Below are 19,383 nucleotides of genomic sequence, written 5' to 3'. Positions count from 1 at the left end.
ATAAAATCCACAAAATATGCTCTGGCAGCATACTCCTATACAAAATACTGTCCTTTATAACCCCAGTCAACATGAAAATATACTGACTTACATTCTTAAACACCCCTCTTCATACTTAAAATATAAATAGACTTTAATCCTATTCTTGGAATATTCTCTGCATTCATTCATATAGTGTTCATCAAGTGCTTCCGTGCATGTTCCCAACAGTTTTCCAGATGAATTCAGCTATTCTTCCTATACAGAAGCAGGTAGGCTGTCTCTCTAAAAACAGCATGCAAAATTATGATTAAAACCTGGAAGATGTCTTGGAAGAAATTATTTAAAAGGTCTGCATTTATGTTTTGCTTTCATGTGAAGTGCATGTGAGAAGTTATATAAGTTTAGGGTTGTTGATGTTTAACGTACCCATAGCGCTGACGGTACCCTCCATATGTGCCCTGCACATCTGTCCATGTGGACTGAGATAAACAAAATAATTGCATGTAAGTATCAGTTACATAACAATCATAACTATTTCAGATACTATAAATCAGTCTGTCACTATTTCTTACTGGTCGCACGCAGTTGTCATCAGCATAATACCACATCTTTTCCTGATTTGGACTGATGAAAGCAGTGTAGTGACCAGACACGGTAGTTCCCTTATGCACAACTACTGCATAGAGACTGTAATGCTCATCAGAACTGAGACATTCAGCCTTAAACAAGCATACAACAAATCAAGCATATATGGCAATATTATTTTGACTGCAGGGTACTTTACTAAATATATACTAAACATACTTCTGATTGTCCTGCAGCAAAAATGGCAGTTCTAAACGTTTCAGGGAAGGTGACTTTGTTGTAGAGTTTCCTTGGGAAGCCATCATCGTTTCTGAATCTTTTCAAGTGGACACACAGAATCGGAGGCAATGAGACAAGTTTCAACTCCTAAATGAAAATGTCAGAAAATCAGAACAATCCACTCACAATGCATTGCACTATGTCCTGAAATCAGTTAAATTCTTACTTGAATTTGCTATATCACCACATGAAATCAATTAAACTATCAGAAATGTAATTGTTAAAGATTAAACTGTTAGATAATGCTTTACAAAAACAAATGAAGCACACACATAAGTGGATGGCTGCTTTTTTTCACACTTCTCACAGTAAACCTTCTCACTGTCCGCCAGTTTTTGTAGCTGGAAAAAAGAGTTGATGCAGTTTTCCTGAAGAACATAAGAAGGAAGAATTATGTATGATTTGCTTATGATTATGTACTATGTATTTTACTGATGCACACTGATTAAAAATGTTGATTCAAGAATGTTGGTAACCAAAAAGTTGCTGGTAGCCATTGACCTCCACCGTATTTATTTATAAGTCAATGCCAGTAATTGTTTGGTTTGCCACATTTTTCAAAATACCTTCTTTTGTGTTCAACAGAAGAAAGAAATTCATACAGGTTTGGAACAACTTGAGGGTGTGTATAACCAATTTTTCATTTTTCAAGATTTGAACCATTGATGATGGTTTAGTGTGCTTACCAAGGAGTTTTCCCTTTCACAGATCGCCAAAGGAAGGCTAAAAAGAGAGTTGGGCATTCGTTGGATGAATTTGCAATTTAAACACCCCACCTGGGTCTCCAACTTTATTTCATAGAGACTGCTGATTTCCTGTGCCTGAGAGAGTAAAACACAGAGTTTAACAGAATTTATCATTCCCATTAACACTGAGACATTACAATACATATTTAACATATGTGCATCGATTTTTAATGAAAACCCACCAGAACAGCATCAGCTATCTGCTTCTGAGTGAGACTGAGGATGATGTGGAATATTTCATCTGCATCCTGCTCAGTCCATCCTACAGCACAATGACAGAATGACACAACCAAGCAACATAATACGTACAAGATTTCCATAAGTATAAGATTTTACTGTGAAATGTCACATACGTTGAATGGCTTGGCGGTAGAGGCAGTTGAGGAAGTCTTTGTATGGAGCAGGATATGATTTGTTCCTCATGGCTTCCAGGATATTCTTCAACTGCAGTGGGACATTACTCTTATCAGTCCCATTTGATGGATGCCATCTTTGAAGGAAAAATTGAACCAAAAATTTGCTGACAATGTACTACATCCAAAAAGCTTGTTTCTTCATCAAAACAGTTTTGGAGAAATGTAGCATTGCATAATTTGTTCACCAATGGATGCTCTGCAGTAAATGGGTGCCGTCAGAATGAGAGTTCAAACAGCTAATAAAAACATCCCAATAATCCACAAGTAATCCACACAAATCCAGTCCATTCGTTAATGTCTTTTGTTGTGTGTTTGTAAGAAAAAAATTCATTAGTACGATATATGTACCTTAAAGCCACTGACTCTGGCTAAAATAGGTGTCCTCTATCCATGATATTACTTTCTCCAGTGAAAAAAAAGTTGTCTAGTTGGATTCAGGAGACAAATATGCAAAAACCAAGGGAAAATTTTTTTTTTACAGCTGTTTTTGGATATTGATTCTTACTGGAGGAAGTGTTTCTTTATGCATTATAGAGTTCTAATGCCTCAATGATGGATTTGTTTCTTAAAAACATACAGCTTTTCACTTCGCAAGATTTTAACTGATGGACTGGAGTCATGAGGATTACTTCTGAATTATTGTGAGGTTTTTATCAGCTGCTTGGTCTCTCATTCTGACAGCACCCATTCAGTGCAGAGGACTGGTGAGCAATTAATGGAATGCTACATTTGTTCAAATCCATTCTGATGATGGAACAAACTCTACATCTTGGATGTCCAGAGAATGAAAGCATTTTTTAACAAATGAAACATGGCTAGTTTGCAAAGAGTGCATCTTATTTAAACGATAATAGAGGTTTACTTGTTCAGTATGTCCAGTAGTTCAGTGGTGGCAGAAAAGGACTGAAGCAAAGCATTTACACAGCAGGACAGCTTGTAGTTTAAAAGTCCCCTCACTTCTGAAACATTAAGATCATTATTAGTTCCAGCATTTCTTGATAAACTTTTTAAAAAAATGGTTCAAAATAAATGAAAATGACAGTCGTTACAGTAGCCACCATAGTAGTACCTACCATAATCGAATGATACAGGGCGTTTGTATAGTAGATAAGCCATTTTACTCCAATACTTCCCCATCTACAGACATACACGACTGCAAACGTTTCTCAGTGTTGTATGGAAACCTGTTGTTCTGACGCCGTCGAAATTAAACTGCGCATGGGTTATAAAAATCAAAGTAGCCTGATGAAATATTTACCCTCTTCAAGATACTTCCGCTCCCGTTGTACTCGTAGCATAACACGCAGTTTCATATAGACATAAACAGAAACAGCTGATATTACTTTCACTTTCAATTCATGCGTCAGTTTCTGTCACAGATGCGAAACTCACACCCGGTTCAGAATAAATGCTAGGAAGTAATTTAGGTTTTTATTAGTATTACTATTAACAAACAGAATTGAATCACTCTTTTTTTGTAATCAATAGAAATACCAGGAAAATCTAATACACATTTTACATAAGACTATTTATATTTAATGTATTTAAACCAGTGTTATGTTACTATCATTAGCATACTATGTATTTATTAGTTTTAGTATTCATCTTAAAAATGAGAAATAAAGCTGAAATAAATAATAATAATTAATAATAATGTATATATATATAATTTTGATATTATTTAATAATAACCTAGGTACAAACCTCTGACTTTAAATCTGTACATTCTTAATAAAAGTGCATTTTAAAAGTACATATTAAACTTAGTGCAAGTCCTAACCATGACTATTCAATGTAAAGTACAATAAACAGTTGTTAATAGAAGTTACATACTGTGTCTGCAGCACAGGTCCAGATCCACATGAACTCATACACTCAAAAGCATATTTAAAACATGTTATAATAAAATTACATTTGATGTGCATGAAATATTTCTCTTCAAGATACCATCCATTTTAAATAGGTTATCAGTAGTTTGACGTACAGTAATTCATTGATTTATTTATCTATAATGTAAGTGCACCAATAAGTGATGCCCAATCACAGGATGTATTAAGTACAACAAATCTGGGACAGAAACATTGTTTTACAGTTTGTTCAAGGATAACTCCATTAAAACTTTCTGTAATAAGGTCCAAACATGGTGCTCGACGTTTGCTGAAGGAGTTCATGCAGAGAGCAGAGAAATAGCAGAAAAATGACAGTCAATCATTATCAAAGTAATTACTGAGGACTCACTGCATAAAAATGGCCAGCAGATCTCTTACCAGGGTCTATACGGACAAGAAGAACACACAGTAATATTAAAGCCAGAAAAGCTTTGCGCAGAGAGATGGATCTGATTCTCATCTGGCTACTGAGAGACCTCGGTATAACAAGCTCATTGTGTATCTCTGTCAGTCACAAAAACACATCACTGCATCCACCATCTATTCTACAATAAATTGACTTCCTCATCAATGATAGTTATATATTCTGTAAAAAATAGGGGAATATAGGCCAAAATATTTTAAATCAAATTTCTTATATTTCTAAGTTCATATTTTAGTTGATATATATGTTTCATATTTTCCATATTTTATACATTTTAGACTTTCTCAAAATACTATAGTATAAAATCAAAAAAATATTAGCCTTTTCCAGCATAGATAAATGTACACAAACTCCCTTAGGTTAAAAATAAATGGATAAAATAAGGCATATTCAACAGATGTGCGCGTTTTACATTTAAGCACATAATTTATTGATCCTACAGAATGCAAAGGTGCTTCCATTAAATAAGGCTGGGGACATCAAAATTACATCTTTAATTCCTCTCTCCTGAAGTGTTCATTTATTACATTTTCTTGGTTGTAAGTGATCACAATTTCCCAAATCTTATCAAGTCCGTTAATGAACAGAAAAGACTACAAAACTAAATCAAACTATTGCCGTATCTGTTAATTTCTGATTTAAGTCCAATCACTGGCAACTCCAGCATCTGCTGGAAGAAGCTGACCTCTATCAATCAACAATTTCATCAGTCCTTTCCTACGTCTCCATGTCACCCTCAGTCCATAGTCTTCCTCAGGTGTGTCCTTCACCAGGACACTTGTGTCCTCAGTATATGGAGGAGATTTTGCTTGGTTTGGAGGGAAGAGGAGATGTTGAACACTGGATGGAGACGTGCTGGAACAATGTGGCATTTCTGGCGTCTCTATATTTGGGGGTTCGGGAACTAAGCTTGTGTTCGGTGTGTGAACAGAATCCTTAGACGTTCTATTTAAATTTTTAAGGATCTGAAGGTTTTCTAAAACTTTTGAACGCCTGGAGGTGGATATAACATGGGTAGCCATCCTCATCTTCACCCCTTTTCGAGGAAAGTGAGTTCTTCTTGGAGTTTCTCTACACTCCTTGCTATGACCGTCTGAGGAAACATGCCTGTCATTCTTCGTCTGTGTACTACTAAAATTTTCACGTTGGTGCTGTGAACCTGCTGTGGTTGCCTCAAAGGACAACGGAATATATTTGCATCCCTTTGCTCTTCTAGGCTGAGGAAACCCCAAATCTGGCACCTTATTTGAGATTCTCATAGGTCTCGTGTTATTTTTCCTCGCTCGGCCACGTTCACTAACTGTTGTGGTTTCAAGCGAATTAAACTCTGGAGACACCTACAAACAGACAATATATCAGTTTATAAAATGTCTGCACTCAAAACATTCAAGTAAGGATTGCAAAGCATGCACATACCCAAGAGGTACATGGTGCACCACTTTGCTGTGGTTTCTCTGATATAAATGTCTTTGGTTGAATGGCACTCCGTAGCTGTGGTCCATACTCATGCTTTGGTCCATTAATGGGAGCCTCCACAAACAACAGCTGAGATTTGTGCGGGTTCAGCAGCCTCTTCTTATGTGAATTGCGGGGCATTAGAAGACATGATAAGCTTCAAGGAAGGAAAACAAGATGACATGAGACAGAGAATGACTACTACTGTCAGTTGCCAGCACATTGTCTAAGACACACACTACTGACTGCTAACACATTTATGAGTCTCAAACCCCGTAATACTCATGCAAAAATCTCATTCGCATTTTATCATATGTTTTATGCAATGTCCGTCGACATACACTTAGTAAGAGATGGCAGCAGTACTATGAGCTATGAAGAAAGTTCGCAAGAGGAAATTTAAGTTACATGTCATGCAATGAAAACCTTAGCTGATACTCACGCATAGCTTTGTATTTCTTCTTAATCGCATTGTATTTCCTCTTTGGACCGTGTAAATTCAACAAAGAGACTGATAACCCGTCTGACTGAGGTTCATCCTCGGTTCACAAACTCCGGTTCCTCCCAGAAAAAAAATATATTGATTGAATATTAGTTAGCCTAACAGTCGATTACCAGAAGAGGCGTGGCTTAGTGGCCCATATCAAAAGATTGGTCGGGTAGGATGGCTCCATACATTAATTATTCTTTTTAATTATTCAGGGCATTTTTAAAGTTCCAATATTTAAAAAAAATTATCCGTGTTTCTAATCAGGTGTAAAATTTAAACTAGACCGCTGCTGTAGCAGCACATAAACTGTGTTACTTTTCTCAGCGCATTTTGAAAAGCACTAGACATACTCGTGTATAAATTACTGAAACAGAATATTCAAATTTGATATAAGAATATTTTCTGTTGAAGGATGTAGAAGGTTTCCGCTTCGCAGAATGCAGAATTTATATTTCTGAGCCGCCGATCGCCCCCTAAAGGAACACAACTGACTGTACCACAGAAAACGGCAACACTTTCCACTCGATGGCTCCGCCCATGTGTAGCCTCCATTGGGCTACACGCGATCACGTGATAGCGCTGTCCCGCTCTGCGCCAAAATTCGAAATCTCACCAAATGTGCACAAAAGTCCCTGGACCCGAGTTTTTCTTTTACCCACATCAAAATACCTTTTATCACTCAGCACTGCCAGATTAACTTCGATAAACCACCGTCTGCACGGCTGCCATGAGATGAAGGTTTGACCCGCTTCGTAGTATATGATATGTGTTTTATTTTGAATTAATTTAGTTAACGTTAGTAGGGTAACTTAAGTTAACGTTAGACGAATCACTAGGCCGCATGTCGGATAATAGAGAAAGATCGTTTATACTTCATTAATTTAGTGCTTTAATAAGATTAGCCTAAATATTAAGAAGACAACAAGCTCTAATGTGTTTTAAAACGAAGATCAACGCGATGAGAGGTCATTGTAATAAAATAAAATCCATTTTATTATTTTTTTTACTTTCTACACAAATATTTTACAAACTTGCATTGCACGAAGTCTTTTGTTTATGAATGATCTATCAAACAATAACAACAGTAAGTTATGCCAGATTGAAAGTAATCGTTTTGTAACGGTTTTTATATTTTAGAACTAAAATCGTCATTCAAAGACGTTAGACAAAAAAAGTCGTTTATCAGCTGACGTTCTTACATTCTTATCGGTATGTTACATTTGGTCAAGATCTTATATATGTATCTTAGATATTAAATGTGTATTTTATATAAGTTCCGCATTTATTTTGACACTTAACAGCGTTTGATTCAAGACTGTTTGTCATTTTATTGTTTGTATGAAGCACCGTTTAGCTGAATAGTTCCTGTATGTGCTGTAACGTTACTTAGGAAGGAAAGGATGTAAACATGCCATATTATGTGCTTCATATGTTACAGACAGTCGTCAGGCAGGCCTTTTTGCTGTGAGCAAACAATGAGAGAGAGCCCGAGGAGACCCATCATCCTGAAGAGGAGGAAGCTGCCCTTTCAGAAGAGTGAATCTGATGTAGGGTGTGATGAGGCTGATGGGCCACGCTGCAAGACCACCCCGACCCCGTCCACCGCCCGCTGCTTCCCTGACGGCATCCGGATGATGGACCACCCCACAATGCCGGACACTCAGGTGGTGGTGATCCCGAAAGCAGCCGATCTGCAGAGCGTCATCAGTGCCCTGACGGCCAAAGGAAAGGAGTGTGGTCCTCAGGGCCGAAACAAGTTCATCCTGCTCAGTGGCAGCACCAGTTTGAAGGAGGAGAAAGCCCTCGGGTGTTTATCTACAGAACCTAGGGATGAGCTTGAGAAAGGTGAGAAACGTGGCTAAGACATCCTTAAAAGCACGTGGATGTTCTCAAAAATGTGTTTTCTGAAATGTCCTTTGTCATGATGTCAGTGAAAAGGGAGACTGAGTGCTTCCCGCTGGATGACAGTCTGACAAACATCCAGTGGCTGGGAAAAATGAGCTCAGATGGGCTTGGATCAGAATCAAACCAAAAATGCACCAACGAAGACAATCCAAGTGACTGTCCTCAGGTACACAACATTCAAGTCTCCCTATCTTTTCTTCTAATGCACGTTATAGGTTAGAGATAACTGCCATGCCATATTGCAAAAGGAAGGTAGAATATAGGGGCAAAAATATTTGAGTATTCTGTTATAGATAGTGTTGTGGATAATACATCGGTGCATGTTTAAAAAAATATTTTATAATAAGGTAACGCTTTACAACAAGGTTCATTAGTCAATTTAGTTAACGTGAAATAAGAATGAGCAACACTTATATAGCATTTTTTAAATCTTAATGTTAATTTCAAGATTTACTAATGCATTGTTAAAATCTAAAGATGTGCTTGTTAACATTAGTTAATACACTGTGAATTAAGATGAACTAAAAATGAACGACTGTATTTTCATTAACACTAACAAAGAGTAATAAATGTATTGTAACGTGTTACCTTTAATATTTATTCAAAATGACTTAACTGGATCTTCTGGTGAAAACGACAGACTGGTGGCTTATACAAGACTTCTCAAATTATTTAGTCCATTTAAATTCCTTATTTTTGAGTGTCACACTTACATATCAACAACTGATGAAAAGTCGAGTCTCTGTCCTACATACTTTTTACACTAGGATTTATGCCACGATACGGAAGAAAAGATTTGTCACTGTTTCCGCGTAATTACAGCTTCACAAATTGGTCGATTAAAATGTCCTTTTTTATATGTTTCTTCTAAATTTTGCTTTTTGAAATTTCATTCTTTAAATTAGTTTGTTTGTTTCCTTTTGAGCAGTCCAAAGCTCCAGAAAAGGAGAAGGACCCTCTGTCTGAGAGACCACCATATTCCTACATGGCTATGATACAGTTTGCAATCAACAGCAAGAAGAACCGACGCATGACCCTGAAAGAAATTTACAATTGGATCGAAGACCACTTTCCGTACTTCAGAAATGTTGCCAAACCTGGATGGAAGGTAGTGTATAAAGCCTGCATAGTTTCAGTTTACCTCTGTTGTAAGATTTCCGAGTGTGATTTGTTTAATTTATTTATTTATTTTTGTTAGAATTCTATACGTCATAATCTCTCACTGCATGACATGTTCGTCCGGGAGACGTCTCCCGATGGCAAGATCTCCTACTGGATGATTCGACCGGAAGCAAACCGCTGTCTCACTTTGGACCAGGTCTACAAGGTGTGTATACCTCATTTTAGTCTTAATACAGATCACACACACACTTCATTATGTGCCAGTCACTTATTGTGCTACTGTGTCCACTTCCTGGCTCATCCCGCAGCCTTTGGTTGACCCAGTGACCCCCACTTGCCCTCAGATCACACAAGTTGGTTTCAAACAAGTAAGACCCCTTTTCCTACTAATTCATCTTCTCATGGCAGATCTACAGGTCGTAAGACAGGGACCACCCTCTCTACTTTTCCAGGAATCAGTTATTTTATTTCAGGGACAGTCAGACAGATGGAAGCACGTTCAGTTTGAGATCATCGCTTGTTTTGTTCTTTTAGTCATCTGAGAATCTTTGAAAAGGCAGACAGCATTGAGACTGCAGTTATTTTGGATGTCTCATTTGGTATAAAAGTAAAGAAAATCTCTTTTTTTAATTTAATCTTTCTCCGTAGCAACAGAAGAGAGGTCCTCCGGAGCTGAAGAAAGCCATACCCGCCACAGGTGGAACAGGTGAGTGTTGAAAGGCATGAGTGTCTGGGAGTGCATGATGAGTTTGTTTCCTGACAGTCGTTTGTCTTTGCTCGCCCTCAGAGAGGAAGATGAAGCCGCTTCTGCCTCGGACGGACTCATACCTGGTTCCCATCCAGCTTCCTCTGGGTCAGTCACTCTTCCTGCCCTCCTCCAGTCCTGCGTCTCTCGCTGCTCCTCCACTCGCTCACAGTTCCTCCACTCCCAACTCCAGCAGTGCGACCATGCGGGTCCGGATTGCCCCTAAGGTAATACCTACCCGTTTATATGAGTGATTCTCACTAATAGTCCGATCCAAGTTATTCTACATCGTTGGTTAGCTGGACTTTCACCTGGTTTTGGGCTGGTAGACCACATTTGGTGGATCCAACAAGCCAATTATGTTATTCCAAATCCACCACATGCTAGCATGATCTTTTTTTCCCAGCACGGAAGTCATAAATTGAGAAATGTGTGTAGAAATAGAGTGAATAGAGCATGTACTGGTTGTTTAATGCTTGTGTGTGTGTTTGTTGTGAAAGGTCTCTCAGATTGACGTGAGCTCGGTTATGCTGTGTGCATCAACCTCTCAGGATATAAAGGAGGAGCCTGTGAGCGTGTCTGTGACTCCTGAGGTGTCTGCGGCTCCGCCCCCCAAAACCAGACACAGAGAAAACCGCCGCAAACAGCGTCTAGTCCTGCCAGCCACAGAGGAACCCGTCCTGCTCTACCCCAACAGCACTCTCTTTGACTCGGGCGTGGTCTCCGATGTCTCCAGCTTCCAAGACACTCACGATCCGGAGCCGCAATCCACCTGTAAACCTGACCCCGACAGCCCAAACAGAGAATATGCTTTTAAAACGCCCATCAAGAGCAGCCACCCTTCCTCATCCACTCCCAGTAAGCTTCCCACAGTTCTGGAGCCCTGGAGGATCACTCCTGTTGGAAAGGGAGGCGTGCTGGACTTCAGCCCCATCCGTACGCCCAGCGGGCCACAGCTTACCCCGCAATGGAACGAACACACACCTTTCAGCTTCAACAGCACGCCTTTCAAAGAGCTGGCGCTCTTCAGCTCCCCTCGAGAGCTGCTCACCTGCTCCAGACCTTCTCCGAGACGCTCCACTCCGACCTGCTCCAGAGAGCTGCTGCAAATGGGTGCCACCAACCGCTCTCTCACTGAAGGCCTCGTCCTGGATACCATGAATGACAGCCTGAGTAAAATCCTAGTGGATATCAGCTTCCCCAACCTGGAGGATGATGATCTCGGCATGGCAAACATCAGCTGGTCCCAATTTATCCCGGAGCTCAAGTGACTCCTGTAGCTTATCTCAACTTCTATTATCAACTTCCCTCACTGCCTTTGATTCTTATTTACTTGCTATTGATCTCTGCCTTTTACTGTACGTGTTTGTGTTTTGGATGTGTAGGCCTTTATTTGTGCGCAAAACTGTTAGTGACGAATGTACTTAGATGAGATTAATTTGCACAAGTTGTAATATATAAATATGAGTGTGTGTGAGAGAGTGTATATTATAAGTGGACATACAGATTTACCAGATTAATTAATTTACACTACTCAATTTTACAGTATTTCTTTGTTCTGGAATGATTTTGACAACCTTGGATTATCCAGATAGACTGATGTTAAAAATAGCACACAACAAGAGATTTTTAAGAGAATTTGGGGTGTGAAAAAAAAGACTCACATTCAAATTAAAGGGATAGTTCACAAAATTATAAAAATTCTGCCCCCCACTTGTTCTAAACCTTTCTTCTGTTGAACACAAAACGTGATTTTTTTTTTTTTTGGAAAACATTGGTGACTAAACATCTGACTGTTGCCATTGACTTCTGTAGTATTTTTTGTAACTTTCTTCAGAATATTTTCTTTTATATTCAACAGAAGGAAGAAATTGATACTCATGGGTGAATAAATGATGATAGTATTTTCATTTTTGGGTGGACTGTCCCTTTAATGGTTGTTTGTTAATTGCATATGGTCATGTAAGTGGTGCACTGTACTAGAATTTACTAGTCATTCATTTGAAGTGTATCAAGCTTTTTATAACATCCCATAATGTGTGTTTTAATGGTTACAAACGTATCAGAATAGTGACTCATCTCTGCTGCTGCTGCTGCTTTTCTGCATTCATGTGTTTTTGCTATTAAGAATGATTTAAGACTTTGCGTTCTCGATGTTGGGTATGACCAAGATGAGCATTCAGAGAGATTTGTGGTGTGTTACAAATCTTTTAAAGTTCATTTGCATATGTAAAGTGATTTGTGAGCATGCATCGAGTTCATATGTGCTTAAATGCATATATGCTTACGTTCTTCCAATGTAAAACAAAACCAAGAAAAAAACAGCAAAATGTCATAAAAATATACAAAAACTACATTGTTGACATTTATGGTGTTAAGATGTTACATCAGCATTAGAAATTAAGTGCTATATAATATGTTAATGCACACACATTTGAAAAGCTGGTTTCCATAAGACTTCAAAGCCATGTAATATTCAACTTTGACATTCCCCAACAGCATACATTTTGGTGATACATAAAAACTTTCCATTAAGACCCTCTGCCATTCAGAGAGTCATATTAGGATGTGTTTTGTGCTATTTTTGAAGATTATTGAAATATGAAAGTTCTCTACTAGGCATTTTACTGAGGTAACAGGCTTCGACCAGATACACCCATTGTCATTTCCAACAAAGCATACAATTTGGTTTCTCTTCCTATTGTACTTACTTTTTAACAATAAAGGGATACTTTATAGAATCATATTTGTGGTTTATTACTAAAAAGGTGTAATTCCTCAAAGCAATCGTATCTCTTAACAACACTTGCATTAAACTAGTTTTGGTTATGTTGACTTTCAATAAAGGGACTGAAAGCTCTCAGATTTCATTAAAAGTATATTCACTTATGTTTAGAAGATTGACCAAAGTATTATGGAACTGGAATGATATGATGGTGAGTAAATTATTCATTTTTTTGGGTGAACTATCAACAGCATGACTTTCTCTGGGCATATTTATCTGTTTTTTTCATTTGAATATAGACTTGATGAAAATATAAGTGATGCTTGCACTGTTGGATAGTATACTAAAATGCAACATTGATGCCCTTTGACACTCAGATCTGTTAGTTGGCATGAATTCAGCTGGTGTTTGGTGAAGTTCCATCAGTAGGTCTGAACTTCCTGCTGAGCCACTTCCAGGAGTATCTGCAGATGTAGGCTTATATAATCTGCACAAGAAGAAGCAGAGGTCAATCATTGGATCCTTTCTTCCTCGACTTAAAGTAGTGCTGGATTTAAATACAGTGCGTTCTTAAACATACTAATAGTTCAGCTAATAAAATGCTGAACTATTACTCAAAGTAGTATTGAGACTCATGAGTTGGACCTTTATAAAGTTCATGGCATTGTAAAGAATGTAAATCTATCCCTCACAGCCTGGCTTTTAACCCGTGTTAAATTCAATATGGTGTCTAATCTGGCTAAGATCTACATGTTTAGCTTATGCAATAAAGTGTTTTGCATGACTCACTGAAGGCTTTTTTCCAGCGTTCAGGTATGTATGACTTCTTGACTGTCAGGTAATACACAGGTACTCCTGATAATGTGAGGGCACAGCTGCCGCCTGTATTCCAGGGGTCTGAATACAAGGACAGGCCCACGATGAAGAAACACACTATGGTAAAGACCACCGCAATTGCTAAAGGGACCTGAACACAGTCAAAACAGTTTTTAATGAGTACAGTGACAAATTCCTTTTAATAAATCAGTTATCAGCCATTTGCCAACAGACCTTGAATGGTCTGGGATGATCTGGAAATCTGTAGCGGTGAATGATCATTCCCAAGGTGGCCAAGGCAATGAAGAGCCAACGAGAGAAGGATGCAAAGTTGATCAGTTGAAAGATCTCTCCTCTTGCCATCATGATGATCACCATAGGATACTGCAAACATCAGGAGAAAAGTAAGCGGACATGAAGAAAATGGGAGAAAAGGATGAATGGATGGGATTGTACCAGAAATAGCACAGCTGGCAGTGGCGTTTGTCTGCGGATATGGATCATGGAGAAGATAGCCGGGAAGTGACCCTCTCTTGCTCCTACGAACAACATCCTGCAGAAACCGAGTTATAGAATCTTATAGGAAATATTTATATTTGCTGAAAACCTACCCTAAGGCCATCCAACATGAAGATGAGTTTGTTTCTTCATCCGAACAGATTTGGAGAAATGTGGCATTCCATCACTGGCTCACCAATGGATCCTCTGCAGTGAATGGGTGCTGTCAGAATTAGTGTCCAAACAACTGATAAAAACATCACAATAATCCACAAGTAATCCACACCACTCAAGTACAACAATGAATGTCTTGTGAAGTGAAAAGCTGCATGTTTGTAAGAAATAAAATAAGACGTCTTAAAGTTAAACTGTCCTGTCACTTCTGGCCAAAATACTAGTCCATAATAACTCCTCCTCCTGTGAAAAAGTGAAAAACTGTTGTCCTCTCACATCAAAATCCACCAACATATTTGTTTTTGACTGGTTTTGCTTTTAACTGGTGCTTGGTCCGTGCATATTTTTCTCCTGATTCAGACGAGATAACTTTTTTTACTGGCGAAAGTAATAGAATGGATCAATGACTCATATTTAGCAAGAAAACTGTTTAAGTCGTGTGGATTACTTGTGCATTATTGTGATGTTTTTATCAGTTGTTTGGACTCTCATTCTAACGGCACCCATTCACTGCAGAGGATCCACTAGTGAGCAAGTGATGTAATGCCAGATTTCTCCACATCTGTTCAGATGAGGAAACAAACTCTACATCTTGGATGGTCTGAGTGTGAGTACATTTTTAGCAAATGTTCCTTTTTGGGTGAACTTCTTTTAACTTTTAACCTACCAAAGTCAAAGACTACTACAAAGATAAAACATGAATTTAGATTCAAAACTTCTTTTGAAATCTTACCTGGGTGAACCAAAAAATCCTCCATTAAGAGCTCCAAGGCAAGAAAGAGCAACTAATACTGGTATTGCTGGAGCTATACCCTGCAGAGCCCGACTTGCAAATGTCTGCAATGCATTAAAGAAAACAGGCATGACCTTTACTCTCCAAACTAAAGCCTGTAATAACATCTCCAAAGTCCAGAACTACTAACCACTGCTACGGCATCTGACATCAGTAACTCATTTGCAGTCATCATGGTGTAATAAGCCACATTGACCAGCACGTAACACACGGTAACAGTCACCATGGAGAAAATGATAGCAAATGGGATGGTTCTAACAAGAATATACGAGAAATTAACCTAAGTGCCTTTATATCATAATTTAAAAAAAAAATTGAAAACATATAGTCAAGTAAACAATTTGGCAAAGAAGGAAGTTCAATATACCTGTTTGGGTTAATTACCTCTTCCGTTATGAAATTTAAATAAAACCTGTAAGCAGAAACAAACACTTTTACATTGTTTTTGAAATCCCTTACTTTGGATTTCTATATTTGTTACTGCTAATAAATACCCACCATCCACCATATGCGTAAAGACCTGAATAAAAGGCCAAAGGAAGTTTGGTCAGAGTTAAAGAATCTGAGTCAAAGGCATTCTGGAAATTTTCAGTTTTCCCTGAAACAGGAAAAAATTGAAATATCAAGCACATTTCCTGCCTTTCTTGTTGAAATTTGAGTCCATTTTGATCCGGAAAAGATACACACATATATATATATATATATATATAAACATCTAGCGCCATTCCAATTTCTCACACACACTTTTGGGACTGAACTTTGTTGATAAATATGAATAAGCATGTCTATTGTTGAACCATTACCATGACTCCCTGAACTTTAATGTAAAGGTTTAGCAAAGTAAAATTAATATTTAATTTGAAAAAACAATTCCAGCTTACAGGTAAGACAGCATGTGACTCTTACCATTGACCAGAGCCATGATGCCTGGGATGATGATCAGAATCAGAGCAAACATCTTGATGAAGGTCAGCAAGACCTGCGTACGTGCTGCCATTGACACACTCCAGCAGTTCATTGCCACCACAAACGCTGGGTAGATCAGTATATAGTTTTACAAATTTAGTTTTTTTTTTTATTAAATCAATCCATAAAGTAGCAGCACTCACTGACTCCCAACATGCTGACGAGTTTGACCAGAGCTGTTGGAGCAGCACACGGCATGAATAACGGCTCCACTACATACTGACCAAAAGCCAGAGACACGTACGAGGCCACTGCAGGTCTGAAATCACATTATGATTGGACTAACTCACAATTCTGTGAACACTGTGAAATACAACAATGCATGCACACACACACACACACACACACACACGCACACCTGATGAATATGAACTCAGTCCACAGTCGCAGGAAGGCAGGCAGGGGTCCCAGGGTCTCCAACAGGTAGGTGTAATGACCGCCTGATTTTCTAAAGCTTGTTCCCAACTCAGCATAGCATAAAGCACCTGATGAGAACGTGCTATATTTAAAAAATGGATTCAACTTGCATTAAACATAAACACAAAAAATATAGTTTGTAGAGTGTTGGTAAGTAACCAAGCAGTGATACTACACAAGTCAATGGTTAGGCCATCAATTGTTTGACTAACATACATTTTTCAAAATATCTTCTCTTGTGTCCAGCAGAAGAAAGAAACTCACACAGATTTTGAGCAGCTTAAGGGTATGTAAATGATGTCAGAATTTTAATTTCTGGATGAGCTATCCCTTTAATGGTGGACAGGAGAACGTTAGGAGATTAACTAAGGCACGTTAAAGACTAAACAAAAAGGGTAAACATGAAACCAAGACGTATGAACAAAAACACAACCAGTCAAGACATAACCCTGACAGATAGATTTTTCAGGGGTCTTTGATTATTGAAAATAAAGCATTTATTTTTAAATATCTGATTGTCACTTTTGTTCAATTGAAGGCGTCCTTGCTAGATTAAAGTGTTATTATTTTTCTTGTGAATCTTATCTTAAGCAACAAAATATGTTTCCAACTTTGAAGATCAGAATGATTTCTAATGGATCACGTGACATTGAAACTAGCATGATGGTGATAAAAATTCAGCTTTGCATCACAGGAATAAATTTCATTCTAAAAGTAAATTAAAACAGAACACTGTTATTTTAAATGTAAACAATAATTCACAATATTACTGTTTTTGCAGCATTAAATAAATGCAGCCTTGGTTGTGCATAAGAGACTTCTTTCAAAAACATTAAACAGTATTCCAAACTTTTGACTGGAAGTGTATCTGCACCAAAGATGTTCCTCACCAAAAGTGGAGAGGATGCCACACAGAGTCCAGACCAGCAGGGACAATCCCACACTGCCCGAATTCATCAACACGCCTTTGGGAGCAATAAAGATGCCGCTGCCCACCACAGTGCCAATGATGAAAGAAATTGATTGCAACAGGCCTATCCTCCTCCTGAGATGAACTGCATCGTCTTTCACGGTTTTGTCAGTACCTTCATCAGTGGCCGACTCTCTTTTAGAAACCCTCATCGCTCAGTGGCTGATTTAGATCTTCACAAAGGAAATACACACATCATTTACACAAAAACATCATACACTACACTGCATCGTCATGCACTGTAAAAAAAAAAAAAAAGGTTCTGAACGGGGGTTTTTGAAGAGCCATTTGTGGTTTCACAAAGAACCTTTCAGTGAACAGTTCTTAAAGGAACCAATTTTTCTTAGAATAAATAAAACATTTTTGAAACTCAACTACCCTTTCTTGCTATAAAGAACCTTGGAACCTTCTCGGAACCTTTTGACAAATGATCTTCCAGTCACATTAACATCCATTCAGATTGCACTCTTAATTAGTAAGGTTCTAAAGGTTTTGCAGTGTTGTCGTAGCAAACGGACCATTTTGGGATCCGCAAAGAACCTTTAAGTAAACAGTTCTTAAATGAATCATATTTTTGTTAGTGTGAAGGCCATTTCATTATCAAATGAACCGTTTTCACAAAAAATAGCCTTGTGTCCAATGAAAAGGTTCCGTGGATGTTAAAGATTCTTCATGGAACCATTGATGCCAGTAAAGAATCTTTATTTTTAAAGTGTGCTGTCTGGTATTTTTCTCAAAACATTAGCGCAAACATGTAATCTATACATTGTATATGGAACTTTATTTCTGAAAATGTTAGTAAATCATAGACTTTTGCGAGCTGGGCTGTGAAATGAAACATTTTTTTATTTTAAAGTGATTTTAAATTACCTTCGCTAAACAGTAATTATTTCAAACACAAATGCAAATCTTTATTTAAGAAAAACATGAGATCCATCAATCATTTTTCTACTCACCAGTCAGCGGTAGTAAGTAGTGAGACCAGTAAACGTTTCTCTTTTGCTCTTTATGCTGCTTGTTTTGCACCTCCTTTCATACAGAGTAACCCTGGAAACTCACCATCCAGCTCAGAGCTCAGGCCAGAAACAAAGCCAGCAGTCTTCCCCAGATTCATCAACACCAGTAATTAAAGCCTTTTAGACGGGGAAAGCCATGTGCCATTGTGCTGAGTATGTGTGTAGGTACAGCACTCACAGCGGGATGCAGGAATCTACCATGAGGACCTCCTCTTCTTGTTGTGGCAGCTGCAAAGTTCACTTTTCTACGACATGAACATAAAAACAAATGAAAAATGACTACAGAGAATGCATGAGAACCCAAGAGCAGTTTTGTTAAGTCTAGCACACAGATTACTGAAAGCTCTTTCAGCACATGCTACAGAGTGTTAGTTTGTGTGTGTGAGGGGTCAGTCCTCACTGAGAGGGAGCTTAACAGTAAACTGTTATTGGTCAGGGGCCACCGACTTTCTCTCTCTCCTCGTTCTGTGTCTGGCTGTCTACTTCATTTAGTCAGATATCAGACATGTGTTAAAGTCTCTTTTGACTCATGAAGGGCCCCTATTGTGTTTTTCATTTTCTGTTGTGCACTATGCACCATGAAAAGCATGAAGTTTGTTAACAATTGACAGGCATAAATAGTGCATCTGAGATGCCATTCCCCATTAGTAAAATGGAACAATTTTTTTACGACATCTGCTGTGTTCTCTGAACATGTTTACACAGCTGATAAGGAAGCCAAAAAAAAAAAAAAAAGAACATCTAGGGCTGAAAAAGTATTATATATTTTTTATATAGCCTACTTCACTGTAAACGAGTCAAATATGGACTGAATCCAGTTGTTGGGTTACATTTTTACATTACCAAAGTTGGGTTAGTCCATAACTGACCCAAAGTTGGGTTTAAACAGTGTTTTAGTCATCACTGAAAGTTAGAGAAAATGTTCTTGAAGTTAAAAACATTTAATTAATTTCTTATTTATTTAAAATCT

General features: G+C 38.1%; 4 protein-coding genes across 7 annotated transcripts; 1 reads left to right on the top strand and 3 right to left on the bottom strand.

The window, feature by feature from the left end:
- Positions 1 to 2: 2 nt before the first annotated feature.
- Positions 3 to 3,879, bottom strand: LOC132098545 (ubl carboxyl-terminal hydrolase 18-like). Its single transcript, XM_059504624.1, has 10 exons — positions 3,842 to 3,879; positions 2,871 to 3,011; positions 1,946 to 2,082; positions 1,775 to 1,854; positions 1,533 to 1,667; positions 1,119 to 1,214; positions 787 to 933; positions 555 to 701; positions 409 to 461; positions 3 to 264 (listed from the first exon to the last, which is right to left on the bottom strand). The coding sequence occupies exons 1-10, from the start codon at positions 3,877 to 3,879 to the stop codon at positions 225 to 227; spliced, it is 1,014 nt and encodes a 337-aa protein (XP_059360607.1). The 3' UTR covers positions 3 to 224.
- LOC132098723 (RAD9, HUS1, RAD1-interacting nuclear orphan protein 1-like) lies at positions 3,848 to 6,366 on the bottom strand. Its single transcript, XM_059504863.1, has 3 exons — positions 6,219 to 6,366; positions 5,738 to 5,933; positions 3,848 to 5,658 (listed from the first exon to the last, which is right to left on the bottom strand). Exons 2-3 carry the CDS (start codon positions 5,915 to 5,917, stop codon positions 4,960 to 4,962), a joined length of 879 nt encoding a protein of 292 aa, XP_059360846.1. The 5' UTR covers positions 5,918 to 5,933; positions 6,219 to 6,366; the 3' UTR covers positions 3,848 to 4,959.
- Positions 6,367 to 6,591: 225 nt separating this feature from the next.
- Positions 6,592 to 12,782, top strand: LOC132098721 (forkhead box protein M1-like). Of its 4 annotated transcripts, none has more exons than XM_059504859.1 (9): positions 6,592 to 7,004; positions 7,705 to 8,111; positions 8,198 to 8,337; positions 9,100 to 9,279; positions 9,370 to 9,498; positions 9,602 to 9,661; positions 9,942 to 9,999; positions 10,081 to 10,265; positions 10,539 to 12,782. In XM_059504859.1, exons 2-9 carry the CDS (start codon positions 7,742 to 7,744, stop codon positions 11,307 to 11,309), a joined length of 1,893 nt encoding a protein of 630 aa, XP_059360842.1. In that variant the 5' UTR covers positions 6,592 to 7,004; positions 7,705 to 7,741; the 3' UTR covers positions 11,310 to 12,782. The 4 variants fall into 4 exon arrangements, with proteins under 4 accessions (XP_059360842.1, XP_059360843.1, XP_059360841.1 ...); XM_059504860.1 differs by having other exon boundaries at positions 9,097 to 9,279; positions 10,548 to 12,782; XM_059504858.1 differs by having other exon boundaries at positions 9,097 to 9,279.
- Positions 12,783 to 13,111: 329 nt separating this feature from the next.
- On the bottom strand, positions 13,112 to 18,824 carry si:ch73-352p4.8 (cystine/glutamate transporter). The gene is made up of 13 exons (XM_059504862.1): positions 18,354 to 18,824; positions 17,318 to 17,570; positions 16,369 to 16,495; positions 16,154 to 16,269; positions 15,951 to 16,076; positions 15,543 to 15,642; positions 15,412 to 15,456; positions 15,175 to 15,298; positions 14,985 to 15,088; positions 14,036 to 14,132; positions 13,814 to 13,963; positions 13,553 to 13,730; positions 13,112 to 13,250 (listed from the first exon to the last, which is right to left on the bottom strand). The coding sequence occupies exons 2-13, from the start codon at positions 17,547 to 17,549 to the stop codon at positions 13,186 to 13,188; spliced, it is 1,464 nt and encodes a 487-aa protein (XP_059360845.1). The 5' UTR covers positions 17,550 to 17,570; positions 18,354 to 18,824; the 3' UTR covers positions 13,112 to 13,185.
- Between the last annotated feature and the right edge of the window lie 559 nt (positions 18,825 to 19,383).

This window comes from Carassius carassius, chromosome 22 (genome assembly GCF_963082965.1).
Source record: "Carassius carassius chromosome 22, fCarCar2.1, whole genome shotgun sequence".
NCBI classification, from domain to species: domain Eukaryota; kingdom Metazoa; phylum Chordata; class Actinopteri; order Cypriniformes; family Cyprinidae; genus Carassius; species Carassius carassius.
This window is presented reverse-complemented; position numbering and strand designations above follow the sequence as displayed.